Source organism: Balaenoptera physalus, assembly GCF_965194825.1.
Source record: "Balaenoptera physalus genome assembly, chromosome: 8".
Classification (NCBI taxonomy): Eukaryota; Metazoa; Chordata; class Mammalia; order Artiodactyla; family Balaenopteridae; genus Balaenoptera; species Balaenoptera physalus.
Genome location: NC_138887.1, coordinates 69,000,938 through 69,021,306, shown reverse-complemented (window position 1 = coordinate 69,021,306; position 20,369 = coordinate 69,000,938). Strand labels below are relative to the sequence as shown.

At 37.1% G+C, this 20,369-nt stretch overlaps 1 protein-coding gene across 4 annotated transcripts in view; it reads left to right on the top strand.

The window, feature by feature from the left end:
- CDK14 (cyclin dependent kinase 14) overlaps positions 1-20,369 on the top strand; it is a 563,146-nt gene that overhangs the window by 180,698 nt on the left and 362,079 nt on the right. For all 4 annotated transcript variants that reach the window (XM_082471983.1, XM_082471984.1, XM_082471986.1 and 1 more), the window contains one exon: positions 14,789-14,868. In XM_082471983.1, the coding sequence (XP_082328109.1) occupies positions 14,789-14,868 (80 nt within the window). The remainder of the gene's footprint in view (positions 1-14,788; positions 14,869-20,369) is intronic.

Below are 20,369 nucleotides of genomic sequence, written 5' to 3'. Positions count from 1 at the left end.
ACTCACTTTAAGGTAACATGTTACACTAGCTAAAGTCTCTTTTATGTTCTGGGCTAGGATTTGTAAATAAGGTGCTGTTATGGAAGAGTTCCTCAATTGGATGACTACTGATGATTTCCCATCTGCTTCAGTTGGAAAAGAGTCATGGCAGGTGCATTCATCCCTCATTTTAGGGGAAAACCCTGCAAATATTTAATTGCTTTTGAGTGTATGTTTCCCCTGAAGTCAGGGACTTTACCCTCTAACACTCACCTTGAACTTAAATGAAAATCATTTCAGAAGGCTTTCTATAAGGACTGAGAAGATTGATACACAAAGGAGAGACATTTAGGATAGCTGAGTTTGGGGATTTCTTAGTTACAGAAATTGTTCTATCAGGGAGAGCTGATGTAATCTGTCCTATATCTAGCTGTTACTTGTTTAGTCCTTGTTTGAGATAGTTGACTTCATTCATTCATGCATGCAGTATTATTGAAGCCAGATTCCACGAAAGCCATAAAACATGGTTTCTCCCCAAAGTGGCTAAATTATGTCATCTCACTGAGTAGAAATTAGATTTCTTGGAACTAGATTTGGTGGCCGAGCCTTAGCATTACTGAATAGCCTTTTAAGACCTTGTCAGTTTTCCTTACTTTGTACCCCTAAACCTAGCAAAACAAATTGCTCTGCAGAAAAAAGGATGCTAATGTCCTGTTTGATGTGATAAACACACATGTTATTGCTTGGAAAGCCCTGGAAGTAGCATAGTTGGATTTAACAAATTGTGTATTCAGCTTTCTTTGTCATTACAGTAAAGATTTGCCACCAAATATTTTATAGTTATATATGTATATGTAACTATAATATGTAAATCCTGGAAATTTATTAATTTTTAGTGTGTTTTAATTTATATTTATAAATAAATTCATTTTATAGTCTGCTTTAATCTGCTTATATCATGGAGGTATAGTTAGTAGACTTATAAGCTCAGTTAATTTACCTTTGTTGGTTAGGAATAAAAATGTATGTTTAGCTTCAAAAGAACGTTGTTGACCTATTAGCTTTTGCTTCATTCAAAGCTCTACCCTAAAAAAAATGTAGGCAGGTAATGAAAGTACTGGTGTCTAACAAGATCAAATATCTAATTACTTTATTGGATCAATTTTGTAGTGGACCTGGCATCAAAATCCCTCTCGAGTCTACTTTTCTTTCCTTATGTCCTACTGCTTCCCTAGTTTCTACTCTCTGTACTTTAAATGTGCCTCCCCCCACCCCTTCTGCACCTCTGTTTATGATAGATCCCTCTATGTAAGTAGCTTGCCTCCCCTTTCTACATGTCCACATCCTATCCCATCTTCAACCCACTCATATTATGAAACTTTCCTGGCTTCTGACAAGATACTCTCTTTGAATAAACTTCAGTTATACTCCTCTAAGCCCTCTTCTTGACTAGGCCCTGACTTTGCCTCACCTCCACCACCCCCCCACCCCTGTCCTTGCCAGGCTTGCATAACCCAGTTTTAGCAAGAATCCTGCTAAGTCAATTTAGAGAAAATCCCCCCATCCTTGATATCTGATGGCTCTGGCCTGTCTGCAGCAGGAATCTTGTTAGGTGAGTTTAGCAAGAATTCCCTACCTGTGATGTCTCTTCTTCGTAATTTTCCATTCACCAATGATCCCCTAACCTCCTCCTTGGCTATAAATCCCCACTTGTTCTTGTGGTATTCAGAGTTGAGCCCTGTATCTCTCTCCACTGTTGCAATAGTCTTGAATAAAATCTTACTGTTTTAACAAATGTCAGAATATTTTTTTTCTTCTTTTTCCTAATTCAGTTACTGCCTTGCTTGATATCTCCTTTACCTCCTCATATGTATGTAACATATTCTTATATGTATATAACTTATTCTTCAGCATCTGTTACAGTGCTATTAATAGATGCTTAACAAACGTTAACTATGTAATGATTGGGGAAAATGTTTAGGAATGCTCTCATCAGGCCCTTTAAGTATGAGAAGAGACTTTGACATATGGCCCTTGGGAGTAGAGATTTGTAGTCAGGACATATGAAGTTCTTTCTTCAACTACACATTTGATTATCACGGGTCTCAGTTTTTCTGAGTGTAAGATTATATATCTGGGTTCATAGAGTAAAATCTGCTAGAATGTCTATCCTGGAGATGATTTGAGTGGTTGTTTCCTGTCACTGGGTTGCAGCACGCCCAGAAGACTGAATTCCAGCCAGGCCAACTCAGAGGAACTGTGCCCCATAGGTCCTGCCGGCCACCCCCCCTCTGCCCGCCCCCCCCCCCCCCCCCACCGTGGCTCTCAGCCCCATATACTGTCTCCTCATTCAGGCCTCTATTGCTTGGCTGGCAAGGTTGCTTTCACCAATAAATCAAAATACAAGAGTTATGAGATTTTATGAAATAAAGAAGTCCTGGGGCCATTTTCCTTAAAAGGAAAGAGTGAGCTTGTTTGAACTTGAGAAAGAAAACACTAGCTTGCTGTCCTGTTTGTAACATAAACTGGAGGTGGTGTGTGTGTGTGTGTGTGTGTGTGTGTGTGTGCGTGCATGCATCTTTATTAGAATGGGAGAATGGGTTGAGAATGGTTTGAACTCTGAATACCCCTGCCTTAATGGCTCTCCTGGGCTGCTTTGTTTTATCCTGCTGTTCCGAACTTCACTTGATATTGTGAGGCTGTGTTTGAATGGAAAATGCAAGGTCTCTGTGGTTAACATTACTTGGCAGTGAGTATTTGGGGACTTTTCAAAGTCTTTTGGTGAATCAGTGACATGCTTTTTGGTGCATCTCATTTAACTTATTTGGAGATGCTTTTTTCCTGAAAATGGAAGCTTGACCTCTCTCTTATGATGCTGAATATGTATGTCTCTACTAGAGGAAGGGGAACATTTACAACTCTGCTAGAGAAATGGAAACATCATGCTTAAAACATACCTTTGAACCAGGAAGCTTGAAATGCTATAATGTTGAGCATCGGACTTCACCCTCTTTTCTTTAATCCCAGCTCATGTAATGACTCACTGTGATTGTGGTGCTGCAGTTAGACTTTTAAAAAAGAAAATTGTGAACTATTTTTATTTTTGGGGGTAGTATAAGATATAGCATGTAAGAATTAGCCAGAAAATAATAGGTAATCCAAGATAGGAAAAATGATAATATCATCAAGAAGTATATCCATTTCTTTTCTGCTTTTTTGAAGCATTTTCTATGGGAAAAAAAAGCTACTGAAGATTAAAATCTATTTGAAGTGGCAACTTGACCTCAGAAGTAGACAATTTGATTTCTCTAGAAATATAAAATGCAGCCTTTCCAAAGACCTCAGTAATATGTTTCCCCACACAAGTGTGCTTGAAAATGAGACTAGAGAAAAACAACACAAAAAAACTCTCCTACTTCTTCTTTTTCTTTACCTTCACACTATCCCTTAATTCCTAGTTTTCAGTGCATATGAGTGTATAGAGATGTATGTTTAGGGATATGAATTGTATGTTACAGATGAAAACTTATAGAACTAATTAATACAGGAAGCTTCAAATCTCACTATGTGTGAAAAATCAATCTCTAAAAACTTCTCATAATAAACTACATTTTACTTACTTTTTATGAAACCCTCCCATCTCATCTAATAAATACGGCTCTTCTCTAGTAATTTTAGGGGTAGTATAACCAACCACCTTTACATCTATGGGTGTCCTGGGCATCTTTTCCATGCTTTCTGCCTTTTCTTGATAAGTTAACAATTCTTCCATTCTTTGTCTTTGATAACTTTGCTTATCTTTTTTTTTTTTTTAAAGAAACTTACCTTTGTTTATTATGCATTTTAGTTGTTTGATACTGTCTTATTTCTTCTTTGGCTGGTAAGCTCCTCAAGGGCTGTATGCATGTGACTTTTTGCTCTCCCCAGAATGGTTCCTTGTAACTGGAGGTATTCCAGAAGAATACCGAGACGTGTACAACCCCTTGCCCTAAAACTCTGGAAGGTTAATGTATGAACATGGATGATAAAAGTCTCTCAAATGCAAACAAATATCGGACCAGATAACCACAGTACAATCCAGCTGAGTGAGGGAAGGAGAGGAAGCATCAGTAGCTCAGGAAAAGCTTAGGTCCAAGTTTACACACAAAAGATGCTATCGGGGTAGAAACAAGTGCAAATTACCTTCTGTTTTGCTTACATCATTGCTACCAAGGAGAGTTTGCTTTAAGCACTGAAGTGCAAAGCAAACATAGGAGTGAATTAAATTATCAAATGTCTTAGGAAGTCTGACAGCACTATGGTTTTCTAATGAATTCTGATTTAAGACCTGAGATGACTGTTTCACAGACTTTTAAAGAAATTGGGAGTTGAGATTGTCCCATCATTGTTAGTCATCTTTGAGGAACTATGAAAAACTGGAGAGGCATTAGCAGCCTTGAGATGTCCAAATGTTCACAGAAGAAGATGGAAATGGTGTGGCTTCCTCCCTGCATGCCTTTCTCATTTCCCCTCCTCCAGTGGAGAATTTTAGGACAGATTATCACTCAGATTATTTCTGAGTAAATCAAAATAGGAAGAAAAATAATGATCTAGGAGTTCATAAAAAAATTATGTCATACCTAAATAACCTTAATTCCTCTTTCTGATGAGATTGTTAAGCTAGTGGACTGCAACACTGTAGATGCTGGGTATCTGCTTGTTTTTCAAACATGGGTAAATGTTCTGATTATGTTCTGGTAGGTAAGAGAGCCATAGACAGTTGAGTGATACGCTGTTTCTGGTGGTGGATTTAAAACAGGTTGGTAAGAGTGGTAGGGTTTCTAGTACCTCTCTTACATGGTAAAGGGTTGACTCATTTGTTCACCATGGAGCCCTAACTGTGTGCCAGATGCAGATTTTCCAGCACAGTCCAACAGTAGAGGCAGAAGGTCAGTGCAGTGGTTTGGGACAGAGGGCCATGGAGAGGAAGGGCTGGATTAGAGAGTTTGAAAGTGAAAAGGGAAGGAGGGAGGGGGGAAAAGAGAGAGAAAGAGAAGACAATCAATGAAGCCAGGTCCCCCAAAGGTGGATGAGGTGTGTGTCAAGAGTGTGGTGTCCAAGAGCACTGCCCTGGACCTCGTCCTGTTCAGTGTTTCCATTCTACCTCAGATAAGGACACACAGAAGGATGGGCAACCAGTGCTTGTCAAAAACAAGATTGGAATTTAGACAGGAGAGGTATGAGCAGTTGGTTGTTACTGACAAGTTGGAATCTTATTTCGGAATAAGTCAAGCTCCTGAAATTATGTTTAAAAAGTGAATTATTAGGCCTAGGGCAAGTTAGAGATGGTGTGATTGCGGGGCCCGTGAAGAGAACTGAGGGGTTTTAATTGTTGGCAAGATCCATGAGTTAATATTGTTTTGTGCTGATCACAGCCGAATACAGGCTGAGGCCAAATGAGTACCAGTCGAGTTTCTGGAATGGGGCAGGGTAGTCTCCCAGTCCGCTCAGCACTTATCAGACCACATCTGGTAGCGTGTACACCTTGGCAAGCACATTTCAAAAGGGGTTAATCAGCCCCGACTTACCAAAAGCTTGCAACTAGGACTGTGAGGGCACTCAACATAGTTGAAAAATTTTGAATGTTTACCGAGAAAAAGGAGACTTCAGTGTTGGAGAGACCAGGCAAAGGAAGAAAGACAACGAGCAGGTGATGTCAGAACCTGAAGGCTTATTTAACACAGTGGTTCTCAACCCTGGTGACACTTTATAGTCACCCAGCATGTTTTAAAAAAATATGGACGCTAGGACCCCACACCGCACCAACTAAATCAGGGGTGGAGCCAGGCATTGGTATGTTTTAAAGCTTTCCAGTTGATTTAAAAATGTAGTCAGGGGTGAGAACCTGTACCTTGGTTTCCTGTGCAGCCACAGAGGCTGGTCCCAGCTCCAGGCCTTGCCTGATGCACGCAGAGGGCAGCCAAAACAGCAGTCCCTACTCCACCTGCTTCCAAGAGGCTGTCAGGATGGAATCTCCTCTGCTTCACACCACTGTTTACCACAGGCATGGTATAAAACGCCCTGATGGTTTATTATTTTTCAGACCTCACCCCCGTATTTCTCACTATATCTCCTACTCTGTCCCTTCCCCATGTCCTTCAGGCTCTTTTTATGTTGTCTAGATCTAGATCTAGATCTAGATCTAGAATACTGTTTTCTGATTTACAAATGCTTACGTATGTTCGACTTTCTTCTGAGTGTTTTCTTTACTTCTGCTTTAACAGAAAATTGGCTCTCTCTTGAAGTTATTGCTTCCCTTGAAGTCCTCCAAATGACTCACAAGTTTTTATGTCTAGCCTAGACTTTTATGTCTAGACTAAGATCCTCCCAAATAGGACTCTTTATTCTCTGTCTAAATCTCTTCTTCTTTAGTTTCCCTTGAGTCAGTACACGTGCCTCCATCCACGCAGAAACTAAAGTCAGGACATTTGGAGTCTTCCTTTACCACTTGCCCTATGCCCAATTCAGTTTATCCTAACAGTCTCTTGATTCTGTCTTCAGAATATTGTTTTCCTTTTCCCCATTGCTCCTACCAATACCCTGGTTCTTTGTGACCACCATCTTTCCCCTGGACCACTGTAGTAGCTGCCTGACCGCCCTCCCTGCTCCCACTATTGTGAGCCTTCAGGCTGTTCTCTACACGATAGTGAGGGAGCTGCAGACACACAATTTAATCATATTATCCCCTTTCTTAAGATTCCCCGGTGATTTTTTTTTAAAACAGTCCTTTCTGTGGCCCTTAAGGACCTCCATGATCTGGCTCTCCTGTCCCTTTCTGCACGTCCCCCTGTCCTACCCCTTGCCGGCCAACAAGCTCCAGCCGCTCTTTCTTTCTTATAGTTTTGTTTAACACATTGTGTTCTCTGCCCCTGGGCTTTTGTACAGGTTGTTCCATCTGCCTGGAATGTTCTTTGCTTACTCTTCTATATTTCTTGTTTCAGCTTAAATGTCACGTTTTCAGAGAATCCGTCCCTGTCTAATCTAAAATAGGTTCTTCTTCTTCTTTTTTTTTTAATTGAAGTATAGTTGACTTACAATGTTTCGGGTGTACAGCAAAGTTATTCAGTTGTACACACATATATATATTCTTTTTCAGATTCTTTTCCATTATAGGTTATTATAAGATATTGAATATAGTTCCCTGTGCTATACAGTAGGTCCTTGTTGTTTATCTATTTTATACACAGTAGTGTGTGTATGTTAAACCCAACCTCCTAATTTATCCCTGTCCACCCCCGCTTCCCCTTTGGTAACCATAAGTTTGTCTTCTGTGTCTGTGAGTCTATTTCTGTTTTGTAGATAAGTTCATTAGTATCATTAAAATAGGTTCTTTATCTTTTTTTATGGCATGCTCTGATTTTCCTTCATCACATTTATCCCAATTTGTATTGGGTATGTTTTTTAATTTTTAAAGAACTTCTTATGGAGTTTTGATAAACCCCCATCAGTTTCCAACACTGACAACCTGTGTTTAATCTTGTTTCATCTGTATTCATTCCTTCCAATTATTTTGAAACAAACCCCAAACATTGTATTATTTCATTGTATATTTTTTTCTTTAACAGATAAGGACTCTATTTTAAAACACCTAAGCATAATGCCATTATCACATGTAAAAAATTTAACGATTTCTTTATCATCAAATATATAGTCAGTGTTAAAATAAACTTTGTTGGAATCAAGATAAAATCGGGTCCATACATTGCAATTAATTGCCGTTAGTTCATCTCTCTCTTTTAATCTATGGGTTCTCCCCTCCTTTTTTTCTTGAAATTCATTTATTGAAGAAACAGGTTCATTTCCCTATGGTTTCCTGTAGTCTGGAGTTTTCTGATTATATCCCAATGGTGTTATTTAACTTGTTCCCTTATCTTCTTGAAATAAGTAGTTAGATTTGGACGTGGTCAGATTCCAGTTGGATTGATTCCATTGAGGGGGATGAGTGCTTCCATCAGGGGGCACATAATATCTGGTAGCTTCTTTTTGTGACTTTAGCAACCATTAATGGTGATATTCAAATTCTGTCATTCCCTCTTCATTTGTTACATGCAGTGCATCTATGCAGAGAAACTTCACATATGAACTATCTGTTTACACTGAGGTACAGTGTATGCGAAAGTATATGAAAAGGGAAGGTAAATGCTTGACATATTCTCTTTAACAGTTTTTGAACTAATGAGATGGTTCTGTAGTACGCTCCAAATGTGACTCATGAGTTTCTTTTAAAGTCTCATTATAAACTTATTGATTTAAACATATTTAATTCCTTTCAATCACAAGTATTAGTTTATTGATGCTTAAATTGTCCCCTGTTTGAAGAGCGAGCGCCTCCTGTCTCCCTTTGGTGTATGTCAGCCGTCTTTGTAGTTACATGTTTTACGTCCGTCTCCTCGGTGAGACTTAAGTGCAGGGACCATGTCTGGGTTGTTTATTCTTTATCCCAAGCACAAAATCACAGTCTCTCAATTAGTATTTGTTGACTAGGAGGCAGGATATTAAAACTTAATTAAGGGCAGGGCTGTCTTGTGGAAGAGCGTTTAGTCTTGGTGGACTCAGAACTGGAATCAGAGAGTAGAAGTTACAGGAAGCAGATTTTGGCTCAACATAAAAAAGGACTAAGTAATTTGGGTATTTTAGAGGGGTTGAGTTCCACCAAAGTCTTTTGAGGAGCTACTTTGTTCCAGGGAGTGGGAGGACAAAGACAATCAAGCCAGTCAGGATTTTTTTGTCTGTTCAGGAGCTTGAATGATCACTGAGGTTACTTCTACTTTTAAGGTAATACGACTCTCAAATCCTTTATTGACAGATTTTATTTTTGGAAAGGTACAAGTTTTAAATTATTGAAATGTAATTATTTTATTTTCTCCCATGAACAATATATGTTCCTCTAATTTTATGTTTCAAAGTATTATGAGTTTTTGCATTTAATAAAACATCATTATCAATATTTTGTCAAATGTACAAACTCATAATAATTGTTGGTTGAGCACACCCTTTTTCTCACTGCATTAAATCATTAGACATTTTGCATTATTAATCACATCCTAATAAGTAGCCATTATGCTATTCTCTTATAAATCTACGGATTTTTTTTTTAAAGAAATTAATTTAACAGAAATGGCATTAGTCTTTTTCCTCTTCTCTCTGCATTATTTTGATAAAGATTAGGGTGAGGTGTGATTACTGACAACTTACCTTGAAATTCTAAATTTACTTTTCCAGAATAAAGTATTGTAGACAACACTTCTAGAATATTTCAGAATATCAAAGGTTAAATAGTATTGAGATGATTTCTCATTTACACCTGAATATAAATTGAATTTAGGTGGAAATAGCAAGGCCATGAATATTTAGTTGTTTTTAATTTTTGAAGTGTGTATGTGAGACAGTATAGTCAGCGTTCCAACAGTGTCTTAAGAGGGAATTAATAAAAGAAGCACTAATGGTAAAACCTTTAAAATGTTTTTAATGACTTTGCCAAAAATTTATAAGTTCAGCTCAAAATATTGTCCTTGACGTACTCCGCCTTGCCATTGTCACTCCCTCAGTAGTAACTACATTTCCTTCTATTGCTTCTAAACCAATACAGTAAGGAAACAAAAGCATTGTATCTCCCTGCACTCAGTATTATTTTCCATAGCAGTTTCTCTTGAGACAAAATCATAATGGAAGAGAGAGGCAGAATATATTAAATTTACCAGAGTATATTAAATTTCTTTTAGGTGTATTGCCTTAATTTCCTTTATGTCCTCTACACATAATTTCTTCTAGGTGTAAGCACATGAACACTATTTTCAAAGATGACCTAGATAATATTTGTTATTTTGTTTTATTGTACTAAGTTATCTTATGAATTTGAAGTAACTAATGTGATAGAAAACCTTTAGGCTTTCCTTTGAGTACTGTCTGTAAGGAAATTCTCTTTGTGCATCGTCTTTTGATCCTGGCAAATTTACCCTAAGTGGGGAGTTTTCCTTTATAGGGTTCACAAAATGTTAAAGTAACAAATGCATGAAAAAGTGAATAGGCCGTGCTCCTTATTCAAAACTTCTCGATCTTGCGTAACCCACACAAGATCATTTTATTATTTACAAACTTAGGGCACATAGATTTGTGGACAGAATTTCTGAAGTTGGCAGAGATTTGGATCTGTGGTTAGGACCGGTTTGAAAGCTGGATCCACTTTAGCGTGGCTTTGCCAGGACAGCTAGCCTCTCCATGTCTGTGCGTGGATAGCTCTGTGCTCGGACGTTCCGCTGGCTTTTCCTCCTGATGCGGTTGACAGCTGTTCCTGTGTGACAGGCAGACTAAAGCAGTGTCACTTGTCCGTGGGTCTGAAGTGAGCTTCACAGTGAGGACACACTGGGAAAGGCAGTGGTTGGAAGAATTAGAAAATAGTAAAGAATCTCTGAAATTAAAACAGCTCCCTAGATAGCTTAGAATACCTAGACACAAACCTGGCAATATCTCCAATAGAAAGTTCTGTGGTGATATTAACACAACTGAAAGCATTTTTTTTGCTATATTATTTACCTGAATTAATGTTTCCATTGCCAATCAAGTCTTGATTACCTTCTATTCATTAGGCTTTGATTTAATTAATAAAACTTGTTAAAGAGAAATCTTCAATGTTTTCCTGTAAACAGCTCTAATTTATTGATTCAATTTGAATTTTGTAATTATTCTAAAGAACTTCAATGTTTGAAGTATGTGTTTTGAATACTTAATAAAATAGTTTAAACCACACAAGGTAATTATTAGATACCATGTTTATTTTGTTTTTCATAAAATAATAGGTATCTTCTTTTGATATCTCTAAAAAAATGACATTTTGTTAGAGTTCGTCACTTAGAATTTCAAGTGTTTCAGTCCGTACTAAAGTTAAAAAAATATGCCCCAAAGGTAGAACATTAGAAAATGTGTAATGTTATTTTTTCAAAAGGTACCTTTTCCAAAAGTGGAGCCAGTGACTTATGTTTTTACTAGACTTTAGAACTGAGGGATTCAGTAGTTGGTGAGTGTCTAGACATGTAGAGAAAAACTAATTAAGAAAAGAGAGAGTCACAGTGACTCTTAGGTTAGAGGCTATTTGATAATCAATATGGTTCTTAATGGGAAACCAATGAAGCAGTTGGAGAAGAGGGAAATACTGGTTACTAGTCTGGGCTCAGATTATTAAAGATAGTGAGGGTTTTGAAACATGTCTGTTGGGTGAAAAAGTTTAATTAACAAAGCAGTCTATAAATTCTAAAATCTTAAGGAAATGAAAACTTTCTATATCTTCACGCATCATCAAAAACAGAGACTGAACCTTTAATTTGAAAAAAGAAAACAAATAAACATGAAAGAAGATATCAAAATCTTTTTATAAATTTTATATTTTTGAAATTATTGAAAATAATAATTTTATACTTTATTCTTGAGATACTTGTAGGCATGAGGAAAGAAATATCAGTACATTAACATTATTAATATTCATTCAATAAAGTATTTTGCGAGTCTACTCTGTGCCAGACAGTTTTAGGCATTGGGCATGTAACAGTTAACAAAACAGAAAAAGAGTTTCTTTGCTCCTGGAGCTAATAGTCTAGTATAAATTTTAAGGAATTTTTTAGTTTCATATGATGTAATACATAAAATCTCAATGTCTTTAACTGCTGTGATTATCGTAACTATAAGAAATTGATAGTTGGAGGTTTTAAATCATGGAGAGTTGTGCTTCAGAATCAGGATCCCATTAACCTGGATCTTATTCTTTTATGCAGTTTATCATAGTAAATATGTTCAAAATTTTTTTCGGCACAAAAATAATGCACACTAGCCTATGAGATTGCTTAAAGGTGTTCCTTCTCTAGTTGCATTTAAAGCATGAGTGCTGGTTCAATTAAAGGCTCTTCTCCTTTCAGTGTATTGCAGGGGACTCATAGCTTCATGGTCTCAGAGTGTGTTTTAAGCAGATAGCCTTCCAAAATCACAAATTCCCTGTATTCCAGAATTCAGTTCATGGTATATGCAAGCCAGCGATCTCAAGGGAAAGGGAAAAGCTTTGTGGGAAGAAGTTTGTATGTGTTTTTTATGGGTGAGGGGAGAATATTGATAAATGAAGGCAAAATTCCAAGCAGTTCCTGGAATCAGTTCCTGCCTCCTCAGGGAGCCAGTGACGAGCTCAGCTGGGCTGAGAAAGTCTGTGCAGATGTGAGTACTGACTGCATCCCAGCCCCAAGCCCTGCCAGAGGCCTCCCTTAGTCATAAAGGGCAAAATGGCCAGCGCAAGGCACACTCACCAGTTGAACCCCATGTGAGTATTAATTTTTTGCTTGCACCTGGGTACCTAGAGGATAATCAGGATTAGAAGAAAATCAAGGTGATGTACTCAGGAGAGGAGAGTTGCAGAGCAGAAAAGCGGCAAGCCTGTCCTCCCAGCTGAGAGACACAAGGGAAAATAAACATGACTCCTAACCTTGAGGAGACGGCACATTGTGGAGCGTTATAACTGGATGTCCTTTGACTACTGTAACCAATAATATAGTTCAACAATCATTTTGATGAGGGATGCCACTAGGATGGTTGGGCTGTGAGGATTCCCTTGACCTTTGTGCCTGTGGCAGTTTTTTTTTTTTTTTTTGATCGAAAACAGACCAATTGGATGCAGTTCTTTAAAAAGAGACATTCAAATTCTTTATTTCAGACTCAGGCACTGGATTCTCTGGGCCACACGAGCTCTCCTTTGCTGATTCCATAGCCTCTAAAGATTTTTGGTTGCAATTTAAATTGCAGTAAGAAACCATTTTTCACCTATCAGATTGGCAAAATCAATGGTTGATAACATAGTATATACTGGTAAAGGGGAAACAGGAGCTCCTGTTTTCTGTAGGTTGTATAAATTGATACAACCTGTACGTAGGATAATTTCTCAGTGTCATCAGAGTTAGAATTTAGAAATACACATTATTATCATTTTTTTTTTTTGGCTGTCCACACCCTACTTTGGTTTTTTTTTTTTTATTTCAGCATCTTTATTGGAGTATAATTGCTTTACAATGGTGTGTTAGTTTCTGCTTTATAACAAAGTGAATCAGCTATACATATACCTATATCCCCATATCTCCTCCCTCTTGCGTCTCCCTCCCACCCTCCCTATCCCACCCCTCTAGGGGGTCACAAAGCACCGAGCTGATCTCCCTGTGCTATGTGGCTCCTTCCCACTAGCTATCTATTTTACATTTGGTAGTGTATATATGTACATGCCACTCTCTCACTTTGTCCCAGCTTACCCTTCCCCCTCCTTGTCTCCTCAAGTCCATTCTCTAGTAGGTCTGTGTCTTTATTCCTGTCCTGCCCCTAGGTTCTTCATGATCATTTTTTTTTTTTAGATTCCATATATATGTGTTAGCATACGGTATTTGTTTTTCTCTTTCTGACTTACTTCACTCTGTATGACAGATTCTAGGTCCATCCACATTCTACTTTTAGGAATTTGTCTTACAGATGTATTTTTACATGGATGAAATTATGTCCAAGAATAGTTATTATATCATTGTTTTATGGCCAAAAATTGGGAACCTGCTAAATGCTTATCAATAGAAGACTGGCGTTAAATTAAGCATACTACACGCATACAAAGGAACACCCTGTGGTCTTTCAAAAGCAAGAGACAATTTTCCATGAATTTATGAGGCAGTCACCAAAATATATCGAGTGATAAAAATAATATACACTGTACCCTGTATGCCATACTACCATTTGTGTGTGTGTGTGTGTGTGTGTGTGTGTGTTAAGTATATATGTTAAGCTAAGTTACCTCTCTGAGGTAAGTGGTGACCTCAGAGGGTGGGAACTGGGTGTGGCAGGGAGATTTACTTTTCATTAAATGCTTTGTGCTTCTTTTACTTATTTTAATTAAGGAAGTATGCTGGTAAGCCTAGTCAAGGTAGAAAGTAGAGCAGTCAACTAGAAGACCAATATAGATAATCATGTCTTTATTTTATTAACAGAATAGATTGGATAAAAAGTTATCTGCCTAGCGTAATCTTACTTTTAATTAGAGCTGATACACATTTAGAATGTATCTAAAAGAAACATCTGCTTTGGATGGGTCTTGTGTAATTTTGTAAAAGTTAAGAATAGTAAAATATTCTTAACTTTTATTTTGATGATATACTGCATTATAAAACACAATCAGACTAATGTAATTTTAGGAGGCTCTAGTAAAAATAAATAGTGAAAAAGGGAGGAATGGGTGATGCTGAGAGAGAGACAGAGAGACAGAGAAAGAAGAGGGAAGAAAGAAGGAAGAAGATTGATTGTCAGGTTTTCGTCCTTGGGGATTGAATGACTTCAACTTAAGACTGAAGATGAAGACATTTCAGCAAAAGAAACAGAGACGCTATTGGAGAAACAAAGGGAGAGTGTTATTTTGACGACTTGAGTTTTAATTAATCTGTGAATAATTGATCGAACATGGTGTTTTTGTTAAGCACTAGTTTCATTTTGGAAAGAACATAGAGTGAATCACAGAAAACTTCAGTTAAATCTTGGACTATGCAAGTGAGAATATTTAAAATGTGAATATTTAAAGTGTGAATATTTATGATGATGATACAGGATTCCCAGCCTTACTGAAATTAATCTTGTTGTGGTGGCATAATTGAGTCCTGACATTTTTCAATGCAAAAATGCATAAAATATAAATTGTAAGGAAGACAATTAGAACCATAACGGGAACATATTTTCACGGATTTGCTTCTCATCTTTTGTTTTGTTTCTCCAGGGTAAATGGGAAGTTGGTAGCCCTGAAGGTGATCAGGCTGCAAGAAGAAGAAGGTACACCTTTCACAGCTATCAGGGAAGGTAGGCATTTTCTCTTGTTATCTTTGCTTTTGTGTTTGCATGATGCCCATAGCTGTAACTATTATGCACCTCTGAATATGCTGCGTTTCTAAGTTACATGGTTATATTTCTAATTGGAACGTGTAAACTGAAATTTAAAAATCAGTACCTCTTATGATCATAGCAATTCATGTTAAATAAAATAAAACTATCCTGCTATATACTCAGGTATGGAGAAAAAAACTGCTGTGCATTGATGGTGAGACTATCACTAACTGAGGAATCTTACATGTCTGATTTTGTTTGCAGAGCTCCACGCACATATTAATCTAGAGTTACTCTATATTCATGACTTTTAAGGAAAGTTCTTAAAAATGAGGGGATTATGCTATCTTATTAGTCTTTTGTATTTCTTCTTTCTTGATTTTTGTTCCTGTTCTTTAATATATTTTCTGTTGGTTTTTCTTATTGATTTATAGATGCTCTTTATATATCAGCATCATGTATGTTGTAATATTTTCTTCCATTCTGTCATTTTTCTAAAAAGTCTTTTTAACAGTTATTTGCTACATATAAATTTTAAATTTTTATGAAATGAAATTGCTCTATCTTTTGCTTTATTACTTCCTGCATAGTTTCTCTACTTCAAGAGAATAAAATACCTTCTTTTATTAGTGGGATCTTTTCAGTTCACTTTCAGAAATTTTAGTATTAATAGCTTCACCTCTACTACATTTTTAAAAATACAAATCTTGAAATAAGACTTCAGTTTATTTTTGCATTGAAGGAACCACAGTTACTTTTCTGATGATCCACAACAAGATACATAACAGAGATTTACTTCAATAGTATTAAGATATTGATGAACTAAATGTAGTCTGTCACTGGTCTGATTTGTTTCCCTGACCAGGGATTGAACCTGGGCCACAGCAGTGAAAGCCTGGTATTCTAACCACTAGGCCTCCAGGGAACTCCCAAGAAGTCTACTTTCTGTTTCACTTTCTCACCTTTCATTCTCCTTTTCATACCACTTCAGTTTGGTTTCTATCATTCCTGTTTAGCTAACACCAGATTTTCCAAGTAGGTAGCTTTTCTCTCTCTCTCTTGTGTTGTCTCCTTTTCTAAATATTATGGAGTTTTAGGACAGGGAAGGGGCCTTCTTTTCTCTAATCAGCACTCTTTCCCATGTGATTTTATTCATGAGTTAAATAGCAACTATAACATGATGACCTACACATGCCTCTCTTTAGCTAAGACCCTGTCTTTGTTTCCATTCTCACATATCCTTCTGCCTACCTGGCATTTCCTCTTGAATCCAGTAATGTATAAAAATGATAATATATCACTCTCAAGTGAGGTTTATTCCAGGAATAAAATACTTGTATTTGGTCTGATGGGATTGGAAACCACTGGCTGAGAGGGAGCAATGGGTTCCCACTGAGCTGTGAATTTGATTATGGTAGACCCTGAATGTTAAGGAGTAGGAGAGGGGCAAAGAGTTGCTGGGCCAAGAGAGAAGCAAAAGGAAAATGATACTGGGCAGCAGGCATGCTTCTTAGCATGTGGGGCGTGCACTAGAATTAACCAGCCTAACCTTGCTAATGGTGCCTTCCCAGATTCAAGGTTAAGAGGAAGTTCCTAATGATATTAGAGGATGCAGCTTTGACAGTTGGGTCCATCAGTGGGAAGCTCAAGGGAAGAAGCAAGTAGGGTTATATTAAAGTTTTTGATGATCTGTCTGTTCATACTGGCTGGGTATGAGGCAAGGCCCTTGGGCACATGGTAAACCTCGAGATAAGCTTAGGAGCTGGCCCCGAGCTGCGGTTGTGTCGTTGTGTCGTAGAATGCAGGGCTCTATAGGTGGCACCTGGTTCTGTGGGTTAGAGAGCCTCTGAAGACTTCTGAGCTGAGTGTATTAGGAGGATAAATCTGATATTAGGATGTGATATAGATTAGATAAGGAGGAAGCTAGAAGCTGATAAATCAGTCATTCAGAGCAGTGCAGATTTGAAATCATGAGGATTTATTAGAAAGCAGTGACGAAAAATGACGTTGTAGAGAAAGAAATGCCAGACCTAGGTGAATTATTAGTTATAGGCAATTTGAGAGGGAAATATCAATGGTTTTGAGTTTGAATGAGTAAAAACAATGGTGCCAGAGAGAGAAATAGTTTTTGATTGCATGGAGAATTGCTTTTAACACTTTGCAGTTTGAAAGGGCTATTATTCAACTTAACCTTCACATTAGCCCTTTGAAGGTTCTTTTTTGGGGGGTGTAGAATTGATATTGTTTGTAGAATTCGTATGATTAATATGGAGTTGAGGCTCAGAGAGGTTAGATGACTTGTCCAAGGACTTGAATCTTGGACCTAGACTTTCTTAGATTATAAAACAGGGTCCATACTAACTTCGTGGAGTAGTTGATTAGGGTTTTACACATTGGTGTTTGAGTTCATGAGACATCTATACAAAAATGTCTTTTTGTGATGTGGAAGTGTAGCTCACAAGAAGCCAGCATAAACAGTATATATTAACATGGTCTTTAACAAGTTGAACAAGTGGTAAGATTTTTATGGGAGATAACTTTGAGTGAAAACAGAGAGCTAAGTTGCAAGACAGTGTTGCAAAGTTGGAAAGCCTCATATTAGAGTCTGGAAAGCTGGGTTTTGATCCTGACTTTGTTTTTCATCACCATGCTAGTTTGCTAGGGCTGCCATAACACAGTACCACAGACTGAGTGGCTCAAACAGCATCTCATGGTTCTGGAGGCTAGAAGTCCAAGGTCAAGGTGTCAGGGCCCCCCTTCTGATGGCCATGAAGGAAGGATTTGTTTCAGGCCTTTCTTGGCTAATAGATGGCTGTCTTCACCCTGTGTCTTCACATCATCTTCTCTCTGTGCCTTTGTCCAAATTTCCTTTTCTTATAAGGACACCAGTTATATTGGATTAGGGTCCACTCTAATGACCTCACTTAATTACCTCTGAAAAGAATTCTATTTCAAATACCATCATGTCCTGAGGTGCTGGAGTTAGGACTTCAACATATGCATTTTGGGAGACACAATTCAATCTGTAACATCACCTAATGGTGTTGGGCCTCAGCAACCCTACTTGCAGAACACAGGAGTTGGTTTGTGCCTTCAGGAACCATCTACCTCTGCATTATGGTTTTGATTTCCCAAGGAGTCTTTAAACTCAGAGTTCTGAATGCTCTGGAGATGAATGGTACAAGAATTATTGAGGCCTGAAGGAACTGATCACAACAAGACATTGTATTTTCCTTTGAATAAAATATGTTACGTTTTTCCTAATAAAATCTGACTTCCGAGTGATTTTTAATGGAGATAAATGACCATATAGTAAGAAAAAGAAACTCTGGGCAGTTTTGGTTATTTATTCCTCTCTTGCCTTTCATAAGTCTTATTTTTCTGCTATTTATGTGTGGAAGCAAAACCTAGCACCATTGCTCACTCTCTTTTGCTATTACTAATACTAGAAATCCATGCAGAATAACTCCTCTGTGTATCTAGTGGTAGAACTTGAAATATTTAGGATGAGGGTGGTAGATGCTTGGGATATATTCAGTTTTACACTTTTTACATTGATGAGGGAGTGGCAAGGCTTGTTCAATTGAGAGGAAGCAGTTTAATTTGAGTTTGCCTTTTTTCTGCTGCTTGGTCAATTTCCTCATTCACAAAACGTCAATAGCAGGAAGATTTCAAAGTAGGAAAGCACTGTGCATAGTAAAGTAGTTTTCAAGTGGCTGCTTGCCACTTCTAACCTTACCTGGGAATTTAGATGTTAACACATAATTTCCACCTAAAGTGGAAACACTTGTAAGAAACCCTAATCTTACCTAGATTTATGTCCAAAGATGGACTTTGAATTTTATCTTATAGAGCTAGAGTGCTTAATGGCTTAATTCAGGTTCAGGTGCTTTGAAACTCGTTCTGTCTTTGATGGGAGCTTAGAGAAATTAAGTAGCTGTGCTGAGGCCAGCTTTTCTATTTTAACGTAAAATCTTTATATGATATTGTCATGGTTTTTGATGGTACTGATAAAGAGTCAGGAGATACAAGAAAGGTTTGAAAGGAAGTAGATGAAATGTCTTAGGATACAAGAAAGGTAGCAGTTACAGGAAGGGAAAGATAGTAAGTTCAATCTCAACATGTTAAGTTTGAGGTTGGACATTCATGTGGCAATTGTTCATATGGTGTGCAATACAGATAATAGGCCAGTTGTACGTAAATTGGGGACCTTACTTGGCACTTCCAAGTACATGATCTCATTTAATCTTTCAACATTGTGAGAAAGGTTGATGTTACTATCTTCGTGTTAATAATTATGAAGCTGGGATCTAAAGAAATTTTTGTCCAAAGTCACACAAATAATTATGTGGCAGGTATGGAGTTCAGCTTGGGTCTTCTACCTAGTACCCTGACACATGCTAGCCATTCAGTATGTGTTGAATGAATAAGTGAATGAATGAGTGAATAAATTCCAAATCCTTACTTTTTATTCTACTATACTGCATTACTGTTGACACAGAAACCTGTACGATCAAAATTATATATAGAGACTTTCCGGCTGTTAAGAAGCAGACAGGTGAAGTTGGGAAAGCACCATACAGCAAAATTCTGAGTCTTGATGAAGACTGTGCAACTAGCTATGTGATGGTGAGCAAGTCACTTAACATATTTTGTTTTTAGTTTCTTTCTCTTTGAAATGGAGGGGTTGGACTATATGATCTTATATCTTCATGATTAAAATAATAGTACCAGCGTGGATCTTTTCCTGGATAAAGGATCTATAATTGTATCATCAGTATTCCTCATCCACACCTGCTGTAGTGTGATGCACATTATTGTGCTTAGAATATTTCTTTTAAACCTTCTAATAATAACCCTTTGTCTGTCACTGAAAAAATTAACATGAATTGCTTCAGAGCATTTAACAATTGACAAAAATTTTTTAAGTGGAAGATAAAAATCTACGAGTCTAGACTTTGATTCTAAGTAAGCTTATGTAAATTGCCAAAATTGTTATTCTTTGTAAGTCTGAGTAATTTGATGGGTGTCTGCCAATTGATATCAACAAAAAATTTGCAAGCTCTCAGATAATGTGACTTTAAAAACTATAAAATCATGTATTTTCTTTTTCATGTCTTTAATTTTAAAGGATAAAGTTTTTTTAATGAAATAACATTTCTTGTCTGCTTTAAATTTGTAAAAAATTTTATATTATATTTTGTCTTATTTTATTTGGAAATACAATTTTCAACTTATATTTGAAAACATAAGTATTTTATTGGAAATATAAATTAAGCTCTGATAGATTTATATTTAAAACACATTTAGAAGAACTATGTAACTAGGCATTTATAACTGGCTAAAAATCTTTATAGACTTTTTTGGTACCTGTCATGCTAATAACATGCTAATAACATTTTAAAGATGCTACCTCATTTAATTCCCACAATAATCCTGTGTTAAATGTAGATATTAGTATCTCCATATTACCGATG